This window comes from Tetrao urogallus (genome assembly GCF_951394365.1).
Source record: "Tetrao urogallus genome assembly, chromosome: 7".
Classification (NCBI taxonomy): Eukaryota; Metazoa; Chordata; class Aves; order Galliformes; family Phasianidae; genus Tetrao; species Tetrao urogallus.
Window position 1 is genome coordinate 12,521,011 of NC_136820.1, and position 19,636 is coordinate 12,540,646.

The 19,636-nt window shown below is 42.4% G+C and overlaps 1 protein-coding gene across 1 annotated transcript in view; it reads right to left on the minus strand.

Moving 5' to 3' along the window:
• Nucleotides 1-19,636, minus strand: part of TGFBR2 (transforming growth factor beta receptor 2) — a gene marked incomplete at both ends in the record, with an annotated part of 63,153 nt that overhangs the window by 21,182 nt on the left and 22,335 nt on the right. Inside the window, 4 exons of the mRNA XM_079538203.1 lie at nucleotides 7,830-8,020; nucleotides 9,653-9,803; nucleotides 11,988-12,178; nucleotides 14,378-14,528. Coding sequence (XP_079394329.1) covers nucleotides 7,830-8,020; nucleotides 9,653-9,803; nucleotides 11,988-12,178; nucleotides 14,378-14,528 — 684 coding nt within the window. The remainder of the gene's footprint in view (nucleotides 1-7,829; nucleotides 8,021-9,652; nucleotides 9,804-11,987; nucleotides 12,179-14,377; nucleotides 14,529-19,636) is intronic.

Below are 19,636 nucleotides of genomic sequence, written 5' to 3' on the forward strand. Positions count from 1 at the left end.
ACTCATCTATGATCGACTTCAGTGTCACTGAACTTTGGAAACAAGAAATAAAACAACATCAACAAAACTGAGACCCATGCTCTAATGCACAGGGCAGCACAAGCACACAGTTGTTACTGAAAGAACTACTTCAAAGCTGTTGCTGCTTGTGTAGTTTCCGAAGTTGCTGCCTATTCATCCACCAGTCAGTGGCACACAGCAGGGTAAAAATATACTCCACACCAGCAGCACTGAGGCTAGAGGTATCAATACTGATGGATTGCAAGACTGTCTAGTGCTTTAAAAACCTTCAGAAATACAGTCACAAAATCTGGGCCCAGAAGGTGGCCTGTGATCCAGTTATTTTGCAAGCTCCTGAGACACAAAGCAGCCCTTTGAGTTGACTGAAGGACAACTGTGTTTTGCAGCAACTCTGAGGTTTCAGAGTTTGGTTTCAATTCCACACTGGAATGAAAACTAACACTTTTTGAATGTTTTGTATAAACAGAATTCTGTTCAAATGCTGCAATTTGGCAAAAGATGTGAGTACTGAATCCCCATCAGTAAGGGAACCAGTCTGGGTTAGGGAGCTCCAAGTTCAAGTTCTGCTTTATTTGATTCAGAGAGGAACTTTCCATCTCTGATAATTCTCAACCAGGCAAAATGTGAGTTTCAATCTTAAGTGCTTATTGACTGCTGGGCAAAACTCTAGGCCATAAAATAAATAAAAAAAAAAAGGTCTGCCCATCTCTTTAATGCCATTTCCTGGATAAAAACTAATTCCATAAAACATATTATTTTCAGTGAAATGAAGTTTCACAGGCTCTGAGCAGCTGCTTGTGGTAACATTTTACAGAGGAATCCTCAAGTTATAACAAAATTCAGTAGTTTATTGTCTCGTGCTTCCTCCTGATTTAGGTCTTTTTAGAATTAAAATGGCTCAGAAATCTTCAGCAAAGCATTTTAAGTTGGGAAATGCTGGTTATCAAAACAGAAACTTGATTAGACAAGACATTCCTGTACTTTTCTCTGAAACTCATGTCTTGTGAATGAAAGTGGTCTGAAAGTTGATCCAACTTCTGTATTTAGAAACTTCTGCTAATTTTACAAGCACTGTTTTTGAGCTTTGTGTAGTGGGGAGATGGGGTGTTGCTTTTTTTTTTTTTATTGGGAAAGGAGTGCTTTTTCCTCAGTGGATAGTGGTTAATTCCAACACATAATATACAGAAATAATCAAAATCAAATGCTGCACTTCAAAATAACCTGCCTTTTTTTTTTTTTTTCAATCTTGACAGTTTCCTGGAAACACTTTAATTTTCCATCCCTGCTGGAGATGAAGAAAGTTTTTAAAACTTCGTAGATCTGTGGGGCAGGAAATCAGTCCCACCCCTCCCTCTCTATGCTGAGCCACCTGATGGCAGAAGATGTAGATTACTAGATTTTAAAACCAAAGCAGATTCTATATTGCTATCCAGAGTAAAATAGACCTTGGCATTTCTTGTAGACTTTCCTGAAAGTTAAATTCCTAAAGCCAGCTCCTGAATTTAACAAGTTTTTTTTGTTTGTTTTGCTTTTTTTTTTTTTTTTTTTGTACTAGATAATTCAAAACTGTAAAGGCCAGTAGTTCGCATTTGAGATGTCTGTTTTCATATTTAGTCTAAAGAAGATATTTAAAGATGTCAGGGCATCTGTAAGCCCAGCGTCAGGATCTGCTGAAGCAGCCTTCTGGAGAAGTATAAGTAGTTGGCAGGCATATTTGTCCTTCTGCACAGGCTCAGTAAGAGTGGAAGCGACAGCGCACAGCCATCTCTAGAGTCTGCTTCTACAGCTGAGCTTCTAAAGTGCTGGCATCCTCATAGTTCAAAATCTGGGGGCTGAGGATGTTTGCTCAAAGTGTGGGAACTCATTCCCTTTACCTTTCGGCTACTTGCCAGTCTGAATGTCAACGCAGCAGTCAACATTTGGCTGGTGAACTGGGCCCAGCTCTCAGAGCACATTATAGAATCACAGAATGATTAAAATTGGAAAAGACCTCTAAGATCATATAGTAGCCCAACCACCAACTCATCCTCAGCATGCCCACTAAACACGTCCCTCAATGCCACATCCACGGTGGGATGGTGGGGATGGTGAATGCACTATCTCCCTTGGCAGCCTTTTCCAAATACCTCACCACTCTTTCTGAAAAGAAGTTTTTCTTAATATCCAACCTGGACCTCCCCAGCACAGCTTGAGGCCATTACCCAGTGCCACCACATCTTCTTCTGAGAGGTCAATATGGCAATGGTATGAACAGTTTGGAAGAGCTGTGTGACAGGCAGTACTACTCTCCCCTGAGGACCAGAAGCTTTGCCCTCAGCACTGACAACCCATGATCAGGACTCAGACCTCTGTTACGGCCAAGGAGAACTTCCAGTTAGATGACCTACTCACATGCTGGAAGAGTCATGCACATGCATCTAACAGCTGCCTCTTAATTATGTCACGGGGTTGGGTGGCAGGCAACTTAGGTTACGTCTGGATGGCCAGATTGAGTGCAAAGGCTGAGCAGTGGTGATGAAATGGATATTTTAGGTATTGTAAGGAGAACTTAATTTTTCAACTGACTACCAAGTATACTATTCAGCACTCAGGAAAGTTTGAGAAACTTCTAAAGTTCTAACACAGAACAAAAAGTTTGCTGCTGCTTAATTCCCTCAATGCTGTCCAAAAAAAAGTATAATTCCTTGGTTTGCTGACACATCACCCACTTCTGGATGCATTCTCTTATCTCTCCTGTTCTAACAGGTCACTTGACTGTGTGTACATGACATCTGTCATGCAGTTTGACTTCTGTAGCTAAGCTTCCCTACTTAGAAATATGAAAACTGACATGTTCTAACTTTACACAATGTGACCATGATTCTGAGATACATGCCACAGTTACACAATGTCGTGTCTGCCGCTGTTTGCTGGTGGTTTTCTGGAACAAATCAATCTCCCCAGTTTCAATATGTTCCAACAGATGCCACACATTAACCACTATTTTTATTCTCTGCCTGAGTTTCACCCCTCCAACCTTTCCCAAAATATTATGTTGCCAGTGTTAGTTACAGTTTGTTTCTGTCTGTAATTATTAAAATCTCTTCCATGACAACCTGATAAAAGGTTGGCCACATTCCCACACTTATTAAGCTCCCAAGTGATGCAAATTGTAACAAATATTCCAGCCAGGCTTGCAGAGCACTGCCTAGTTTGTTGTTATGCAAATCTGTATCTGAGCTCTGCATGCTTATTTTTCTAGGAAGCAAACAATATAAATAAAACAGAGCAAAACAACATTTTGGCTTCTTTTGCCTCTTTCCGTTGTATTTCCTTTCTATTCCACTAAGAGAATCACACCCTCAATTATTAGACAGCCTCTCCTTTGGTTGCATACAGCTGCAAGCTTTGGGTGGGACCCTGTGGCTGAATACCTAAGAGGAAACATTGAGAACAATGCCAATATACAAGCAGCGAGGGGCTCTGTGCAACATTACGTAATGCTACTGACCTCTTTTATGGGGCAGCTGGAAGACAGTTACTTCTCAACATGTTAGTTGGATAACAGAAAAACAGATTAATAAAAGCCTTTGTTAAAATCCACTTGCAAGCAGTCCAGTTGTAACAATGTCCCTTCTGTTGTTCCTTGAGCACTGGACAATTCATCACATTTATGGCCTGGTGGCTGTTTGTGCACAGGTCTTAAGTATGCTCTTAAGTCTGATATCCTCCTATGTGGTCAAGTAAAATCTAAAGCTCTGAGTCTAGTAGGGAGAGGAAAAGGAGAGAAAGAAAGGAAAAGACAGGGGCAACATGTTAGAAACAAGCAAGAGATATCAAGTAAAGGAAATTCTGAAACATCATCAATATCACCTGCAACCAAGCTGCTGGACAAGCACTATGAAGGCACGCTTGCAATCATTCTGGTAGCAGAAACATCAGGTCTCCCACATCCACACACAGCAAGCAACTGCGACACTTGACTGCTTATCTAAATGCCATAATTTGTTCAGACAAATGACTCAGCCACAGCTGATTAATCAAATACTTATATCTCTTATATTTTCAATTAACAACTTAGGAAAACTATGGTTAATATGAAGATTGTTATCAGCACATCTTCCCGTCTTCTGCCACATCTCTCCAGTAAGCTTCACTATTGTCATGAATTCTTGTAGATTCATCAGCCACCTCTATCACTGAAGTTTTTACTGTTTCAGTGCAACTATTTGGATAATTCAGATAATCTTCAAAAGTTGTATACATCACTGCTGCTAAAAGTTTACCCCATATTCTGGCAGAGTGCAGTGAGAATGCCCAAAGTAAAGACCTCACTTGGCAGTGCCAAAGAGCTAACAGAATCTACGTGAATGTTGGCTGCAAAATGCAAGGATATCTGTAAGCACGGCAAGGATGAAAAATGATAAGGGAGCAGATTAACAGAAGGAAATATTTTTAAACCAAACAGAGATGGGCTAAAGATCTGACATGCCTTTCTAAATCTCTGCATTTTTGCTTGGGTTTGAGCCTGATGCCTGGGATAAAACAGCATACATAATGAAACAGTATACACAGCCCTGTGATTTAAAGGATTCATTCTTCTGCCTGCAGTCTCCAGCGCTGGGGTCACCTTTTACATGCAGATGAATGAGTCTACATGATAGGAAGATGCCACAACGCACACAGGTAGGTCACGCACTACACAGCATGCAGGCATCTCAACTCCTTGGCCTGAGAGTGCCTGGTGCCCTCTGCCCATGAAGAACACATCAGTCATGAGGTTGGAAGGAGAACTGTCCTATTCCTTTGAGTAGCCTTGACTTCAGACAAATAGCTTGCGACTGCTAATTAAGAAAAACTTAAAAGGATTTGTCATGCTCTCACTGGCTGGAAGATGGTATGGTGAAGAGAATGCTGAGGAGCAAAGCTGACCAAACACCAAGGGATGCCTGAAACTGTGCAAACAGCTAGAGGCACACCAGCATAAGAAACCAATACAAAATTTTTGTGCAGGAGATCTGCTATACACAACCAGAAGTCAGAGAGGAAAAATCCCTTGTAGTCCAGTCCTGTGCTCATCTTTTCCAAGACAACATGACAAGGTCCCTGTCTTCACCTAGCCAACTAGTCAACTTCTCCCTAGCCAGCAATGGCCTTTACTTCCCCCTCTTTGTCTAATCTTTTCCAGCATTTTTGCTCCTTGGCTTTTCTTTCTGGTAACACTGACATTAGACATCTGAATAAATAATAATTAAAACTGACTTCCACTGGAGTGGAATTTTGCTGTGAGAAATGCTTTTTCCACCACAAAGGTGTAAGTTGTTTGCCAGGCCACAATTTTGTTTGGCAAAATAGAGGAATTAAAAAATAAACACCAGGTAGTCAGATTTGCAGTGGTTACCTGTCTCCCAAACATTATACCTCTCAGAACCACAGAATATTGTTTGGATTTATTCTGCACATAGTATTTTCCACCAACTGCTTGTGGCCTGAAATGCCATGGATCAGCATCAGGGCCAGAAGCCCTCTGACATAGCAGAACTACAGGCATGTTAAGGCACATGTCTGACTGTGCCTTGTTTATTTTGCAGATTGGCAGTTTAAACAAGAGCCCATACAAGAGACGGGCATTTGATTCAGATCTAACCACTTGAAACATTTCTAAAGCCACACTTCAATGAGTCAGAATACCTCCCACTACCCAAAAGCTTTAAAAGTTTGTGTCTAAAAACAGTCAGAAGGTTTACCCTTCACAATCAAGACTGATACAAGCCTACAGTGCCATAAATCAGCTCTTCTATAAGCAATAGCAGTTCAGTGGTGAATCACTAGAATGTAGTGACTAACCTCTGGTGGAAACTAGAACCTGTTGCCTTACTAGCAATTTTCTTTCTTACCTCACAAACACCAGGAACAAAATAAATCTGGCTTGTCTTAAGTGGATATTAAGGAGAAAGAAGAGCTACAGTACTGATCTTTTACAAGAATAGCTTGAAAGAAAAGACTGTGATTATCAGGTGAAAGAGTACAATCCTTTTTTATTGTTCCATTTTCTGCTAAGAAATGAGTAGTCACTACTTAGGTCAAGTATTTCAAGGTTTTCCTAGAATAGCTTTTGTCCACTCTTTAAAGCTGCAAGATGTACAAAAACAGTACAAAAATTCTTACTCGGATGTACAAGAAATATCAAGACAAAAGAATGCAAGAACAATGTACAGGGTAGATCTGGATGACAGTCATTCCAAAGGCAAAATTATTACAGACTATTATCTAGTTGTCTGGAGGAGCCACGGACCAGCTGGCTGTGATGTTCTGCTCAAAGTTAAACACAGACAGGAAACCGCATGTCTGATACTGTAAAAATCGTTTGTCTTCCTGCCATGGCTAACCAGGCAAGCAACCCAAAGGGGCTGTTTTCATTTAAAAGAAACACTAATCTACAACAATAAAAAAAAAGGAACGACAAAGCCTCAATTCTCCCCACTCCCAAACGGAGCTAATGCATGTGTTTGCGAATGAACTGGAAATGTTACAAACTGAAGCTGTGTGCTACTTTAATTTTTATATTCACTTTCTACATGAATGTGAATGTGAGTGCAGGGCACAGCTTTCATGAGTCACCACACATGACACAGAATGAAAATCTTCACTACAAAGAGTGAAAGGAATCAGGATAAAAAAGGTAAGGATTTCATTTACACTACAGAGCCTTTTAGTCTGATCTGGAAGTGTGTAAGGCAGCTTCAGAGTAGAGGGGAATGAAGGCAGTTGGTGCTGAATTTACAGAATGGTTCTTGTAAACACACACAAGATTTGCATTTGTCAGAGTGATTACATTAAGCTTATATGGTTCCAGGAGAAACAGTTATAGTATGAGTAATTTTTAACAAATTAGCCAAGATCCACAAGGGTGAGGCTAGCTTTGCACAAAAACTCTAGACAGTTTACACAAAGTAAGGTCCTTTCAGTATGAACACTTTCTCTTTGATACAATCAAGGCAATTTGTTACAACTAGGTCCTGGGTCTACCAAATCAATATCAATATTTGCCTCAAATCCTTCAAAGTCCACCTGAGCAAAACATGGCCAGATGGTCAGGAAACAGCAGTAAGGCTGTCCGGATTTTGGTTAAACCCGGGCAAGAGATGAGGTAGAGTTGAGAAGGTAGTACCAGACATTGACAGGCCAGGCCAACAGAGACAAAGACCTTTCAGTGAGCTCTAGGCACATCTAACCTAAATTAACTGTACAGCCTTCTTGGAAGAAGGGGGAAAAGCCACTCATGCATACATTACTTTGTGCTGCAGTAAGCATTAGGTAGCATATCCACCAGTGAAGGAAACTGCACATATTCACAGAAATTCACCATAGAACAAGGAAGTGGGGAGAGGCAGTCACCAAAGCTGCCTTTAAATTTGCATCCTATAAATTACTCAACAGTACCTGCCTAGATGGAGGACACATCATGAGAAAAGAAGTGCTAGAAGAGGCTACAGATTAAGTGTTTTTATAACTTGTTACATTTGGGTGAGTCACCAACACAATTCTGAGCACCTTGTTCTTATCATTCAAGTGACTTTCTAGTGCCATGTGCTGAGATGAATATCTGAACTGCTTCCAAAGGAACATTACCTGGCAAAAAGAAATACGTCCAGAAAGCACAAAGGAAAGGCTGAGATTTTGCAGCCTCACAAGAGGCCAGAAAGTCTCCAGCCACCTGGAAGGTTTCCTCCACAAAAGGCAATTCCAAAGATCACTGGATTTAACGTCACATTTCATATCACGTGCGAGGCAGAGCCCAAGAATGAAGAGCAAATTATTAAACTCACCTGCAGAAAAAATAAGAACATCGTTGCACTCTTCACCTGTACAGGAGCACATGAACATCAGTCCCCCATCATCCTTCTTCTCCTTCATCACACACTGCTCTGAGCTGGAGTCATCCAACATGTGACCATACAGTCTCTTCTGGGGATCGTGGCAGATTGTTTCTAATGTCACATTCTCATCGTTCCGTCTCCTAGGAGGGAAGAGGAAAAACTGAAATCAAAAGAAGCATATCTAAGAAAGGAAGCAGACTGGGTCATCCCTGCCCAATATTTGCCTCGTTTGAGAGCTCAGAGGGGATCTGCATAGAATATTGTCAGTTTTTCTCCTGCTCTCCTGAACGGGGAAATTTTGGTCGTGCTTGGGCTGCTCCACACTGGGGCATTTGTACAACGGTACTGATCCTCCTGGGTCACATCACCACTAAGCTCCAAGGACAGCCTCTGAACGTCTCACCCAAAATTACACAAGCTAAGGCTCAATGACCTGCCTGCTGTGAACTTCAGAACATACTTTTGGTTTTTGTGGTCACTGCGCAGACAGCAAAAATCTGTGGGGAATTATGATAAAAGCTGAATGATGCCCTCAAAATCTGAGGAATTTCTAGTGAGGCAGGATTTTTGGTTTTGTTTTTGAGGCCTGCAATCCACACAGCTTTGGCACTGAAGGAGTTACTTACTTGCAGAATGTTGTTTGTGAAAAACAAAACAAAACTGGTGCAAACCAGAGTGACCTCACTGTCAGGGAAATATTTACAGCTGATAATCTGGCCCAGATCCCTGCGTTTTGTCTTGGTCCACAGGTTTTACTTCATTGACACAAGGCTTAGAGGGAAAGAGCGCTTCAAACACAGCTCTCAGCTCATGTATCTTTTGGCTAAACTGGCATGAAAACGCCAAGTGTGTCTTCTACAGCACTACAGTCACTTTGGAAGGCAATCACAGACAACAAACACGTACTCAAGGAGCCCCCAACAAATGCAAAAGCATGCCAGACTAATTCTGCATTTCAAGCATCTGCATCCAATTATGTTCAACACCTCTTCAAGTCAATGGATGTAACTGCTCTCTCAATAAGTTTCTTAATCACCTAACTGGTTCAAATCCTATTTCTATACCAGCAGCGATGTTGCAAATATTCAGTTCTGTTCCGTTTTTCCACACAGGAACACATCAAGACTGTTGCTAGTTCTCTTTGGCTTACCATTAATGGAAGGATAAAAACCCAGATTTTAGAATGGAGGGTGAGTTTAGAGTCAACAACAAATATTTTCATTTTCACACGTTCAGTCTTTCTTTGGTCACTTATATATGCTGTACAAAAAGCAAAAGACAGCAGAGAGACTGTATACACATAGTTTTTCTTTCCAATTATGGGATTGCATTTCCACCATATGTGGCAAACAGGGGTGATATGATAAGAGTAAAACTAGTTTACTGTGAAATTTGATGGAGAACTGCAGTGGTGCTGGCTGAAAAATTTTTCTTTCAGTTTCAGACCTGTTTCTCACACTAAGTAATGTGGATAGGTGCAGCAAAATGTTTTGAGCAATAATATGCCTCATCTGCAATAAGAGAACACACTGGAATACAACTACTTTGAACAACAAAAAAAAATTAAAAATTGCTAGAATATTTCATAACAGAATTGTTGTTAACTTCAAACAACTTTCAGTATGCTGAATAAAGATACAAGTTGGAAGAGATAAATGTGAGTCTGAAGAAACAGCAAAGTGATTTAGAATATCTGAGCAACTCAGAAAAGGGCTAAGTAATGACAAATGAGTCTGTGCTCCCTTCCCCACCCGTACCATGAAATCACTTACCATACAGCAGCACAGACTTCGTTATTCTTCTCACAGATAGAAGTGATGTTGCAGTTGCTCTTGCACTGATATTGGTTTGAGCATGTTGTTGCTTTAATGTCACAGAACTTGCATAGTTTGGGTAACTGAAGTCCATTTTCCCTAAATCTGTCTATAGGTGACATATTCCCAGGAAAAGGGGAAGAAAAAAAAAACAGAAGGAAATTTAGTAATGGTACATTATCAGATTGTGTCAATGCTCATTATAAAGATTACGTTTTCACCAGCAGGCAAAACCCCCTCACACCTTAAATTAGACAACCTCTAATACTGTGCAACTACCAATTTTCTTTCTAAGAGGATAAGTGCCACACTGTCAAGAATGGGAAGATCAAAGTGAATTGGAAATATCATGTCAATGTCTAAGACTTCAGAGGATGCAAAGGCTTCTCTGCAATTTGCAGAATGAAGCTTAATCCAAGGCCACTTTGTACCCAAAGAACTACTCGGCAGTCATGCATTTGCATTATTCACAAGCAGCGCATTGGCCCCTCATGTGCAATATACTGCATCACTGTCTGTTTGCCAAAGTAACTGGGGAGACCATAGTGGGAATGCACATCAGGTGAGTGTCATCATTATGACATGCATCATGATGGATTTTGCAAGACTGACTTCACCAACCTGAGGCACAGCCCAAGTGTCATTCCTAATCTCACTGCTGTTCGCAAAGAAGAAACACAGAGCTGGAACTTGCTGTCAGTCTAAGTTAGATGGTATGTCAGATGTTAAGGGTGAAACTCATGCTGGAAATGCAGCAGGGCATCCATGCAGCTCATGTGAGCTGCTGTGGGTGTGTTCCTGGGCTGACTCCAGGGGTCTTAACTGGAGCTAATATGCAGTGACAGGCTTTCCTGTAGAATTCTACATGACCCAACAGCTCTTTCTACATTCACGCACTGAAGAGTTACTTGTGCAAATTCTCTACAGACAATATACGCAATGTAAGGTCTTCTCACTACAAATGTTTTTTTTTTTTTTGCACTCAAGGCAATCTCTTACAGTTAGTTCCTTGTCTACCAGATACGACCAAACCTATATTACTATTTGCCCTATCTCTTCATATCCCACCAAAGCAAGGGTTGGCCAGACTGATAGGGATTAGCAGTCAGGTTGTCTGGCTTTTGACTAAGCCAGGGGAAGAGATGAGGTAGAGGTGAAGAGGTAGCACCAAACATGGACAGCCCAGGCCAACTAGAGCGAGGACCTTCTAGATTGCTCCTGGCACACCTGTTGCAGTTTTGCTGCCTGAACTTGTTAGCCTTCTTGGAAGGCTGATAAATAAGATGCACAAGTGTCTTGCAAATTTATACACCTTTGCCTTAGCACTTCCATGCACCATGTTTCCTAGATTTGGTAATAGCATCCCAACCCTTTCTTATCTCAGATAGTATGGATTATATTACATCCTCTTCAGGGGAACATGCAGTTTATGAGGAGTGTGCAGAGGGCCATACACATTTAGAAGCATGTTTGCAAAAATTTGAGGAGTCCATAGCCAGCCTGCGCAAGACCTGATTCTGCTTAAGGAAACTTACAATTGTGGAATGCAGATGGAAAAGGAGAATAAAATCAAGTGTGTGCATGCATACATGCGTATTATCGATGAGCAGCATGAGGAATGCTGGCACTGTATACATCTCCTCAGCTTTTACTACACTTGTGGCTCTCAATGCAGACATTCATTAAGCAGCGTGGGAATAGTTCATGTACCTGCATCACTGATTATACATGGTTTTAAATGGTTAAATTGAACATACAAACATGTCTGTGAGCTGAAGTAAGTAATAACTATGCTGTAGTAGCATAAATAGCATACACACAAGTGAAGGTAACTCTGTTCTTAATTCACAGAAGAATCTCGAAACAAGAAAATGCAGAAAGGCAGCAACAACAAAAATGATTATTTTAAGTACAAATATTATTAAGTTACTCAGGATTGACTCTAAATATTGGTTTTGTCTCGTTTGTGTTCTATAACTTGTTACATTTGGGTGAGTCACCAACACAATTCTGAGCACCTTGTTCTTATCATTCAAGTGACTTTCTAGTGCCATGTGCTGAGATGAATATCTGAACTGCTTCCAAAGGAACATTACCTGGCAAAAAGAAATACGTCCAGAAAGCACAAAGGAAAGGCTGAGATTTTGCAGCCTCACAAGAGGCCAGAAAGTCTCCAGCCACCTGGAAGGTTTCCTCCACAAAAGGCAATTCCAAAGATCACTGGATTTAACGTCACATTTCATATCACGTGCGAGGCAGAGCCCAAGAATGAAGAGCAAATTATTAAACTCACCTGCAGAAAAAATAAGAACATCGTTGCACTCTTCACCTGTACAGGAGCACATGAACATCAGTCCCCCATCATCCTTCTTCTCCTTCATCACACACTGCTCTGAGCTGGAGTCATCCAACATGTGACCATACAGTCTCTTCTGGGGATCGTGGCAGATTGTTTCTAATGTCACATTCTCATCGTTCCGTCTCCTAGGAGGGAAGAGGAAAAACTGAAATCAAAAGAAGCATATCTAAGAAAGGAAGCAGACTGGGTCATCCCTGCCCAATATTTGCCTCGTTTGAGAGCTCAGAGGGGATCTGCATAGAATATTGTCAGTTTTTCTCCTGCTCTCCTGAACGGGGAAATTTTGGTCGTGCTTGGGCTGCTCCACACTGGGGCATTTGTACAACGGTACTGATCCTCCTGGGTCACATCACCACTAAGCTCCAAGGACAGCCTCTGAACGTCTCACCCAAAATTACACAAGCTAAGGCTCAATGACCTGCCTGCTGTGAACTTCAGAACATACTTTTGGTTTTTGTGGTCACTGCGCAGACAGCAAAAATCTGTGGGGAATTATGATAAAAGCTGAATGATGCCCTCAAAATCTAAGGAATTTCAAGTGAGGCAGGATTTTTGGTTTTGTTTTTGAGGCCTGCAATCCACACAGCTTTGGCACTGAAGGAGTTACTTACTTAGGGACTTACTTAATTAGGGACCTGGGTGTCCTGGTGGATGACAGGTTGGCCATGAGCCAGCAGTGTGCCCTTGTAGCCAAAAAGGCCAATGGCTTACTGGGGTGCATTAAAAAGAGCGTGTCCAGCAGGTCGAGGGAGGTGATCCTCCCCCTCTGCTCTGCCCTGGTGAGGCCTCATCTGGAGTACTGCGTCCAGTTCTGGGCTCCCCAGTACAAAAAAGACAAGGATCTCTTGGAAAGAGTCCAGCGGAGGGCCACGAAGATGGTGATGGGCCTGGAGCATCTCTCCTATGAGGAAAGGCTGAGTGAACTGGGTCTGTTCAGCCTTGAGAAGAGAAGACTGAGAGGGGACCTGATTCAGGTCTATAAATATCTAAGGTGTGGGGGGCAGAATGGCGAGGCCAGACTGTTTTCAGTGGTGAGTGGAGACAGGACAAGGGGAAACGGCTGGAAACTGCAGCATAGGAAGTTCCACACAAACATGCGCAAGAACTTCTTTACGGTGAGGGTGACGGAGCACTGGAACAGGCTGCCCAGGGAGGTGGTGGAGTCTCCTTCTCTGGAGATGTTCAAGACCTGCCTGGATGCCTACCTGTGCGACCTGCTGCAGGGAACCTGCTTTGGCAGGGGGGTTGGACTCCATGATCTCTGGAGGTCCCTTCCAACCCCTACAATTCTGTGATTCTGTGATACTTACTTGCAGAATGTTGTTTGTGAAAAACAAAACAAAACTGGTGCAAACCAGAGTGACCTCACTGTCAGGGAAATATTTACAGCTGATAATCTGGCCCAGATCCCTGCGTTTTGTCTTGGTCCACAGGTTTTACTTCATTGACACAAGGCTTAGAGGGAAAGAGCGCTTCAAACACAGCTCTCAGCTCATGTATCTTTTGGCTAAACTGGCATGAAAACGCCAAGTGTGTCTTCTACAGCACTACAGTCACTTTGGAAGGCAATCACAGACAACAAACACGTACTCAAGGAGCCCCCAACAAATGCAAAAGCATGCCAGACTAATTCTGCATTTCAAGCATCTGCATCCAATTATGTTCAACACCTCTTCAAGTCAATGGATGTAACTGCTCTCTCAATAAGTTTCTTAATCACCTAACTGGTTCAAATCCTATTTCCATACCAGCAGCGATGTTGCAAATATTCAGTTCTGTTCCGTTTTTCCACGCAGGAACACATCAAGACTGTTGCTAGTTCTCTTTGGCTTACCATTAATGGAAGGATAAAAACCCAGATTTTAGAATGGAGGGTGAGTTTAGAGTCAACAACAAATATTTTCATTTTCACACGTTCAGTCTTTCTTTGGTCACCTATACTATATAAAAAACAAAAGACAGCAGACACTGTATAAACATAGGAACATTTTTTCCAATTAAGTGAATGCATTTCCACCTGCACGTGGTAAACAAAGGTGGATATGATTTTTATAAATAATCTAGTTTACTGTTAAATGGGAGGGAGCTGGAACTGAACTGCTTCAAATAAACAAAACGAACAAAATCACTAAAACATTTTATATCAGAATTCTTAACTTCAAGCAACTCTCAATATGCTGAGTGAAAATAACAGCTAGAAGTGGTATAGATGAGTCCATTGAAATAGTATAGAAATTCAGAATATCTGAGCAACTCAGAAAAGGGCTAAGTAATGACAAATGAGTCTGTGCGCCCTTCCCCACCCGTACCATGAAATCACTTACCATACAGCAGCACAGACTTCGTTATTCTTCTCACAGATAGAAGTGATGTTGCAGTTGCTCTTGCACTGATATTGGTTTGAGCATGTTGTTGCTTTAATGTCACAGAACTTGCATAGCCTGGGCAATTGCAGTCCATTTTCCTTGCTTCTATCTACAGGTGACATATTCCCAGGAAAAGGGGAAAAAAAACAAAAGAGAGGGAAACTCAGTAATGGTACATTATCAGATTGTGTCAATGCTCATTATAAAGATTACGTTTTCACCAGCAGGCAAAACCCCCTCACACCTTAAATTAGACAACCTCTAATACTGTGCAACTACCAATTTTCTTTCTAAGAGGATAAGTGCCACACTGTCAAGAATGGGAAGATCAAAGTGAATTGGAAATATCATGTCAATGTCTAAGACTTCAGAGGATGCAAAGGCTTCTCTGCAATTTGCAGAATGAAGCTTAATCCAAGGCCACTTTGTACCCAAAGAACTACTCGGCAGTCATGCATTTGCATTATTCACAAGCAGCGCATTGGCCCCTCATGTGCAATATACTGCATCACTGTCTGTTTGCCAAAGTAACTGGGGAGACCATAGTGGGAATGCACATCAGGTGAGTGTCATCATTATGACATGCATCATGATGGATTTTGCAAGACTGACTTCACCAACCTGAGGCACAGCCCAAGTGTCATTCCTAATCTCACTGCTGTTCGCAAAGAAGAAACACAGAGCTGGAACTTGCTGTCAGTCTAAGTTAGATGGTATGTCAGATGTTAAGGGTGAAACTCATGCTGGAAATGCAGCAGGGCATCCATGCAGCTCATGTGAGCTGCTGTGGGTGTGTTCCTGGGCTGACTCCAGGGGTCTTAACTGGAGCTAATATGCAGTGACAGGCTTTCCTGTAGAATTCTACATGACCCAACAGCTCTTTCTACATTCACGCACTGAAGAGATACTTGCTTACTGGTTGCAGAAGTCTTAGCACTCTCCATCTGCTTCAGTGTATAAGCAGTAAAGGAGCTGTTATTTATCCAAGTTTCATGAATTTCAGGAAACATATTTTTAGTTCAAAAGATATTTTAAAAAGCTAGCATGAGTCTAAGGAACTGAAAATGCCAACTCAAACTGTGTTCTGAATTTAACGTGAATATGCAACTTTATCTGAAGTGGAGTACACTATTTACAACAGTTTCATTCTGACTCACTTTGCAATGTATTTGGACAAGTAGGCTAAATCACTCTATGTCGATCCTAAGCTTCATGTATCACAGCTCTTTTCTTAAAGCCATCTCTGTGTTACAATCGTGTTCATATTGCTCTCTATGGGCTAATGTTGCTAGTCAACCAACAACAGGCAATCAGGGATTTGTAATGTATCCCTCTCTCCGCTACTAGCAGAGAAATCATTTTTTCCTTCTACAACTTCACTCTTCACTACCATTAGAATGCTTTCTTACAGAAATTAAATACACACTTTTTTTTTTCTTGAAGAAGGCTTCTTGATAGCATTTCAGTTAATTTCTGAGCCATTGTGAGGGACTGGAAGAAAAGTCTTTTGTTCTCACCCAAATAGTTCTTCTCATCACCAGTATGTTTTGATACTGACCTCGAACTCAGATCTTACTTGCCACTGAAAGCACAGACAAATTCCCAGTGATTTTAATCACAGAATTGCATGGATTGGAAGGGACCTCAAGAGATCATGGAGTCCAACTCCCCTGCTAAAGCAGGCTCCCTACAGTAGGTTGAACAGGTAGGTGTTCAGACAAATCTTGAATAATTCCATAGGAGACCCCACAACATCACTGAGCATCCTGTTTCAGAGCTCGGTCACCCTTACTGTAACAAAACTCTTCCACATGTTTGTATGGAAATTCTCATGTTTAAGGTTCAGGCCATTGCTCCTTGTCCTATCACAACACACCACTGAGAATCATAGAATCACAGAATCATAGCATCACCAAGGTTGGAAAAGACCTAAAAGATCATCCAGTCCAACCGTTCACCTATTCCCAATAGCTCCCACTAAACCATGTCCCTCAACACAACATCCGGCCTTTCCTTGAACACCCCCAGGGTCGGTGATTCCACCACCTCCCTTGGCAGTCCATTCCAGTGCCTGACCACCCTTTCTGAAAAGTAATACTTCCTCATGTCCAGCCTGAATCTCCCCTGCCATAGCTTGAAACCATTCCCCCTGGTCCTATCACTAATGACACAAGAGAAAAGGCCGACCCCCAGCTCACTACAACCTCCCTTCAGGAAGTTATAGAGAGCAATGAGGTCTCCCCTGAGCCTCCTCTTCTCCAGGCTGAACATTCCCAGCTCCTTCAGCCTCTCCTCATATGGCCTGTGCTCCAGACCCCTCACCAGCTTTGTTGCCCTCCTTTGAACATGTTCCAGGGCCTCAATATCTTTCTTGCAGTGAGGGGCCCAAAACTGGACACAGTACTCGAGGTGCGGCCTCACTAGTGCTGAATACAGGGGAACAATCACCTCTCTGCTCCTGCTTGCAACACTGTTTCTGATGCAAGCCAGGATGCCATTGGCCTTCTTGGCCACCTGGGCACACTGTCGGCTCATGTTCAGCCGAGCATCAATCAATACCCCCAGGTCCGTTTCCTCTACACAGTCCTCCAGCCACACCGCCCCAAGCCTGTAGCGTCGCCTGGGGTTGTTGTAGCCGAAGTGCAGGACCCGGCATTTGGCCTTGTTGAAACTCATCCTATTGGCTTCAGCCCAGCTCTCCAGCCTGTCCAGATCCCTCTGTAGGGCCTCGCTACCCCCAGGCAGATCCACACTTCCAGCCAATTTGGTGTCATCTGCGAATTTACTGAGGGTGCACTCGATGCCCTCATCGAGGTCATCAATAAAGATATTGAAGAGAAGAGCCTGGCCTCATCCATTCACTTCCCACCTCCCTTTAGATATTCATAAACATTAATCAGATCCTTCCTCAGTCTTTTTCCCCCAGGCTGAACAGACCCAGGTTACTCAGCCTTTCCTCATAAGGGAGATGCTCCAGGCCCTTTATCAGCTTCATGGTCCTCCACTGGACTCCTTTTAGGAGATTCCTGTCTTTTTTGAACTCTGGGGAGCCCAGAACTGGACACAGTATTCTAAATGTGGCCTCATCAGGGCAGAGTAGAGGAAGGAGGATCACCTCCCTCAACCTGCTGTCTGCACTCTTCTTAATGCACCTCAGGGTACCACTGGCCTTCTTCACCACAAGGGCACACTGCTGGCTCATAGTCAACCTGTTGCCCACCAGAACACCCAGGTTCTTTTCTGCAGAGCTCCTTTCCAGGAGGTCATCCTCTAACTTGTACTGGTGCATGCAGTTATTCCTCCCCACGTGCACTACTCTACACTTGCTTTTGTTACACCTCATCAGGTTCCTGCCTGCCCAACTCTCCAGTGTGTCTCATGGTATCAGAAGCTGCTACACAGAGGTGAGGGTTATGATGCGCTCAGTGGGAGCACTCATTAGGGTGGAGAATGCTGGCAGTATGTTACAAGCTGGCTGAATTTTAAGCCTGAGGTAAACATTTATTTTCCATGATCACTTGTGTTGCAACAACTCCCAGAAGCCAGGCAAAATAACAAAGCCTCATTAAAGTTGGTGGGGCAGGATCTTAAAAGGTCTAGTATCTAGTGCTCTATACAATATATACTAACAGCCTTTTGGTAAACTGCTCCTTTTTCTGGGATGGCACCTCTTATTTACCAAACACTGAAGAGAAAATAATAGCTGTATTAACTTTTTTAGGCTACAGTAATGATCGAAGCACTCTGACAATGAGGTACTGTTCCTCCACTCACTGAGGGACAATCTATATTCCTAAAGATTCGGACAAGTAACATGGATAAACATGAAGGAGATACTGTTTTTACCAATGGGCCACAGAGATAAAGTAACCTAGCTGAGTTCACACAGGAAACCTGTGGCATGGTGCAAGGTAGGTGACAGCACAGGGGAAAGACATTCACTGCTCGAACTACAGATTTCAGCTGCACTGACATAGCTTTCAGCTCGGAGTTTGCAAGGCTCCATATTTCACTGAACAGCTGAACTACAACAGTATCTCTGACACAGACATGACCTACTCCTCTTCAGCCTCCTCAAGGCTAGAGCCAAAGACTATGGACAGAAGGTCCTCACCTAAACCAGTTCAAGCATATTGCGTTTACTGAGAGAGAGGGTCGTTCCTGTGCTTTTCCCACCCATGTCTGGTCTGCCAAGTCTCACCCACTGGAACAAACAGCTGGAAATATGCTCGGACCTCTTCCCAAGGAGAGATCTCCAAACCAGGCAGCTTGATTTAAAAAATAAAAATAAAATAAACATCCACATAGGGAGCAGCAATTCCCTGCAGACACAAACACTGAGTTTCTAAGTTAGAGCTGTGTAGGCTTTAATTCAGAAGACTGAACTAGCAGAAGATTGGGTAGTCAGTCAGTTTCTTTCTAAACAGGTTACATTAATGGCAAAAGCCAATGGAGTTGTAGGACTTTCATAACTGAATGGACTTGAATTTTTTCCCAAATATTATTGTAATAGAGTCTGACCATACAGCGCTTCTGTTTTCACTCCCCTGGCAGTTCATGGGATTCGTTAAACTGTTCAGCTACACAAGCTTTCACACAAACAAATCAGATGCACTTCAGGATATGATTTGAAGAGGGACTGCAGTTTACTTCCCAAATTCTTTTCACATTCCTGTAGCAGGTGCTGGCGTACTGTACACTGCTACAACTTGGCCTTGCCCCCTCTGACAACCCATTCACTCCCAAACTAATTGGGTTAAGGACACATTTGACCGTTCCCTATCAGATAATATTAGTCTGCTTCTAAGTCACACAAATCCAGACCTTCCCCTAATCAATGCATCTTTCCTGGAGAATGGCAAGTTGCTTTGGCTCTTCCATAGATAAATTTACTCAATAATTCCCCAGTGGTCCTACAAGCAATGAGTAGCTCATGACCAGCAAGATTACTCCCCTTCTGGTAGCTCACCAAAAGTTAATTTGGTAGTTAACTTGAATCTCTGAAACTGCTTGACTACCCAGTCACCCACTTTATATGACAGGAGCCAACTCCTCAAAACTTTCTCCTGTTTAGAAAAGTAAAATTGCATTAACGCTGTGGACAGAAGCAGTATTTCATTTTTTTGTAAAAAAAAAAAAAACAAACAAAAACTACAACAACAACAACAGCAAAAAAAAAAACCCACAACCAACAAAAAAAAAGAACAACAAAAAATG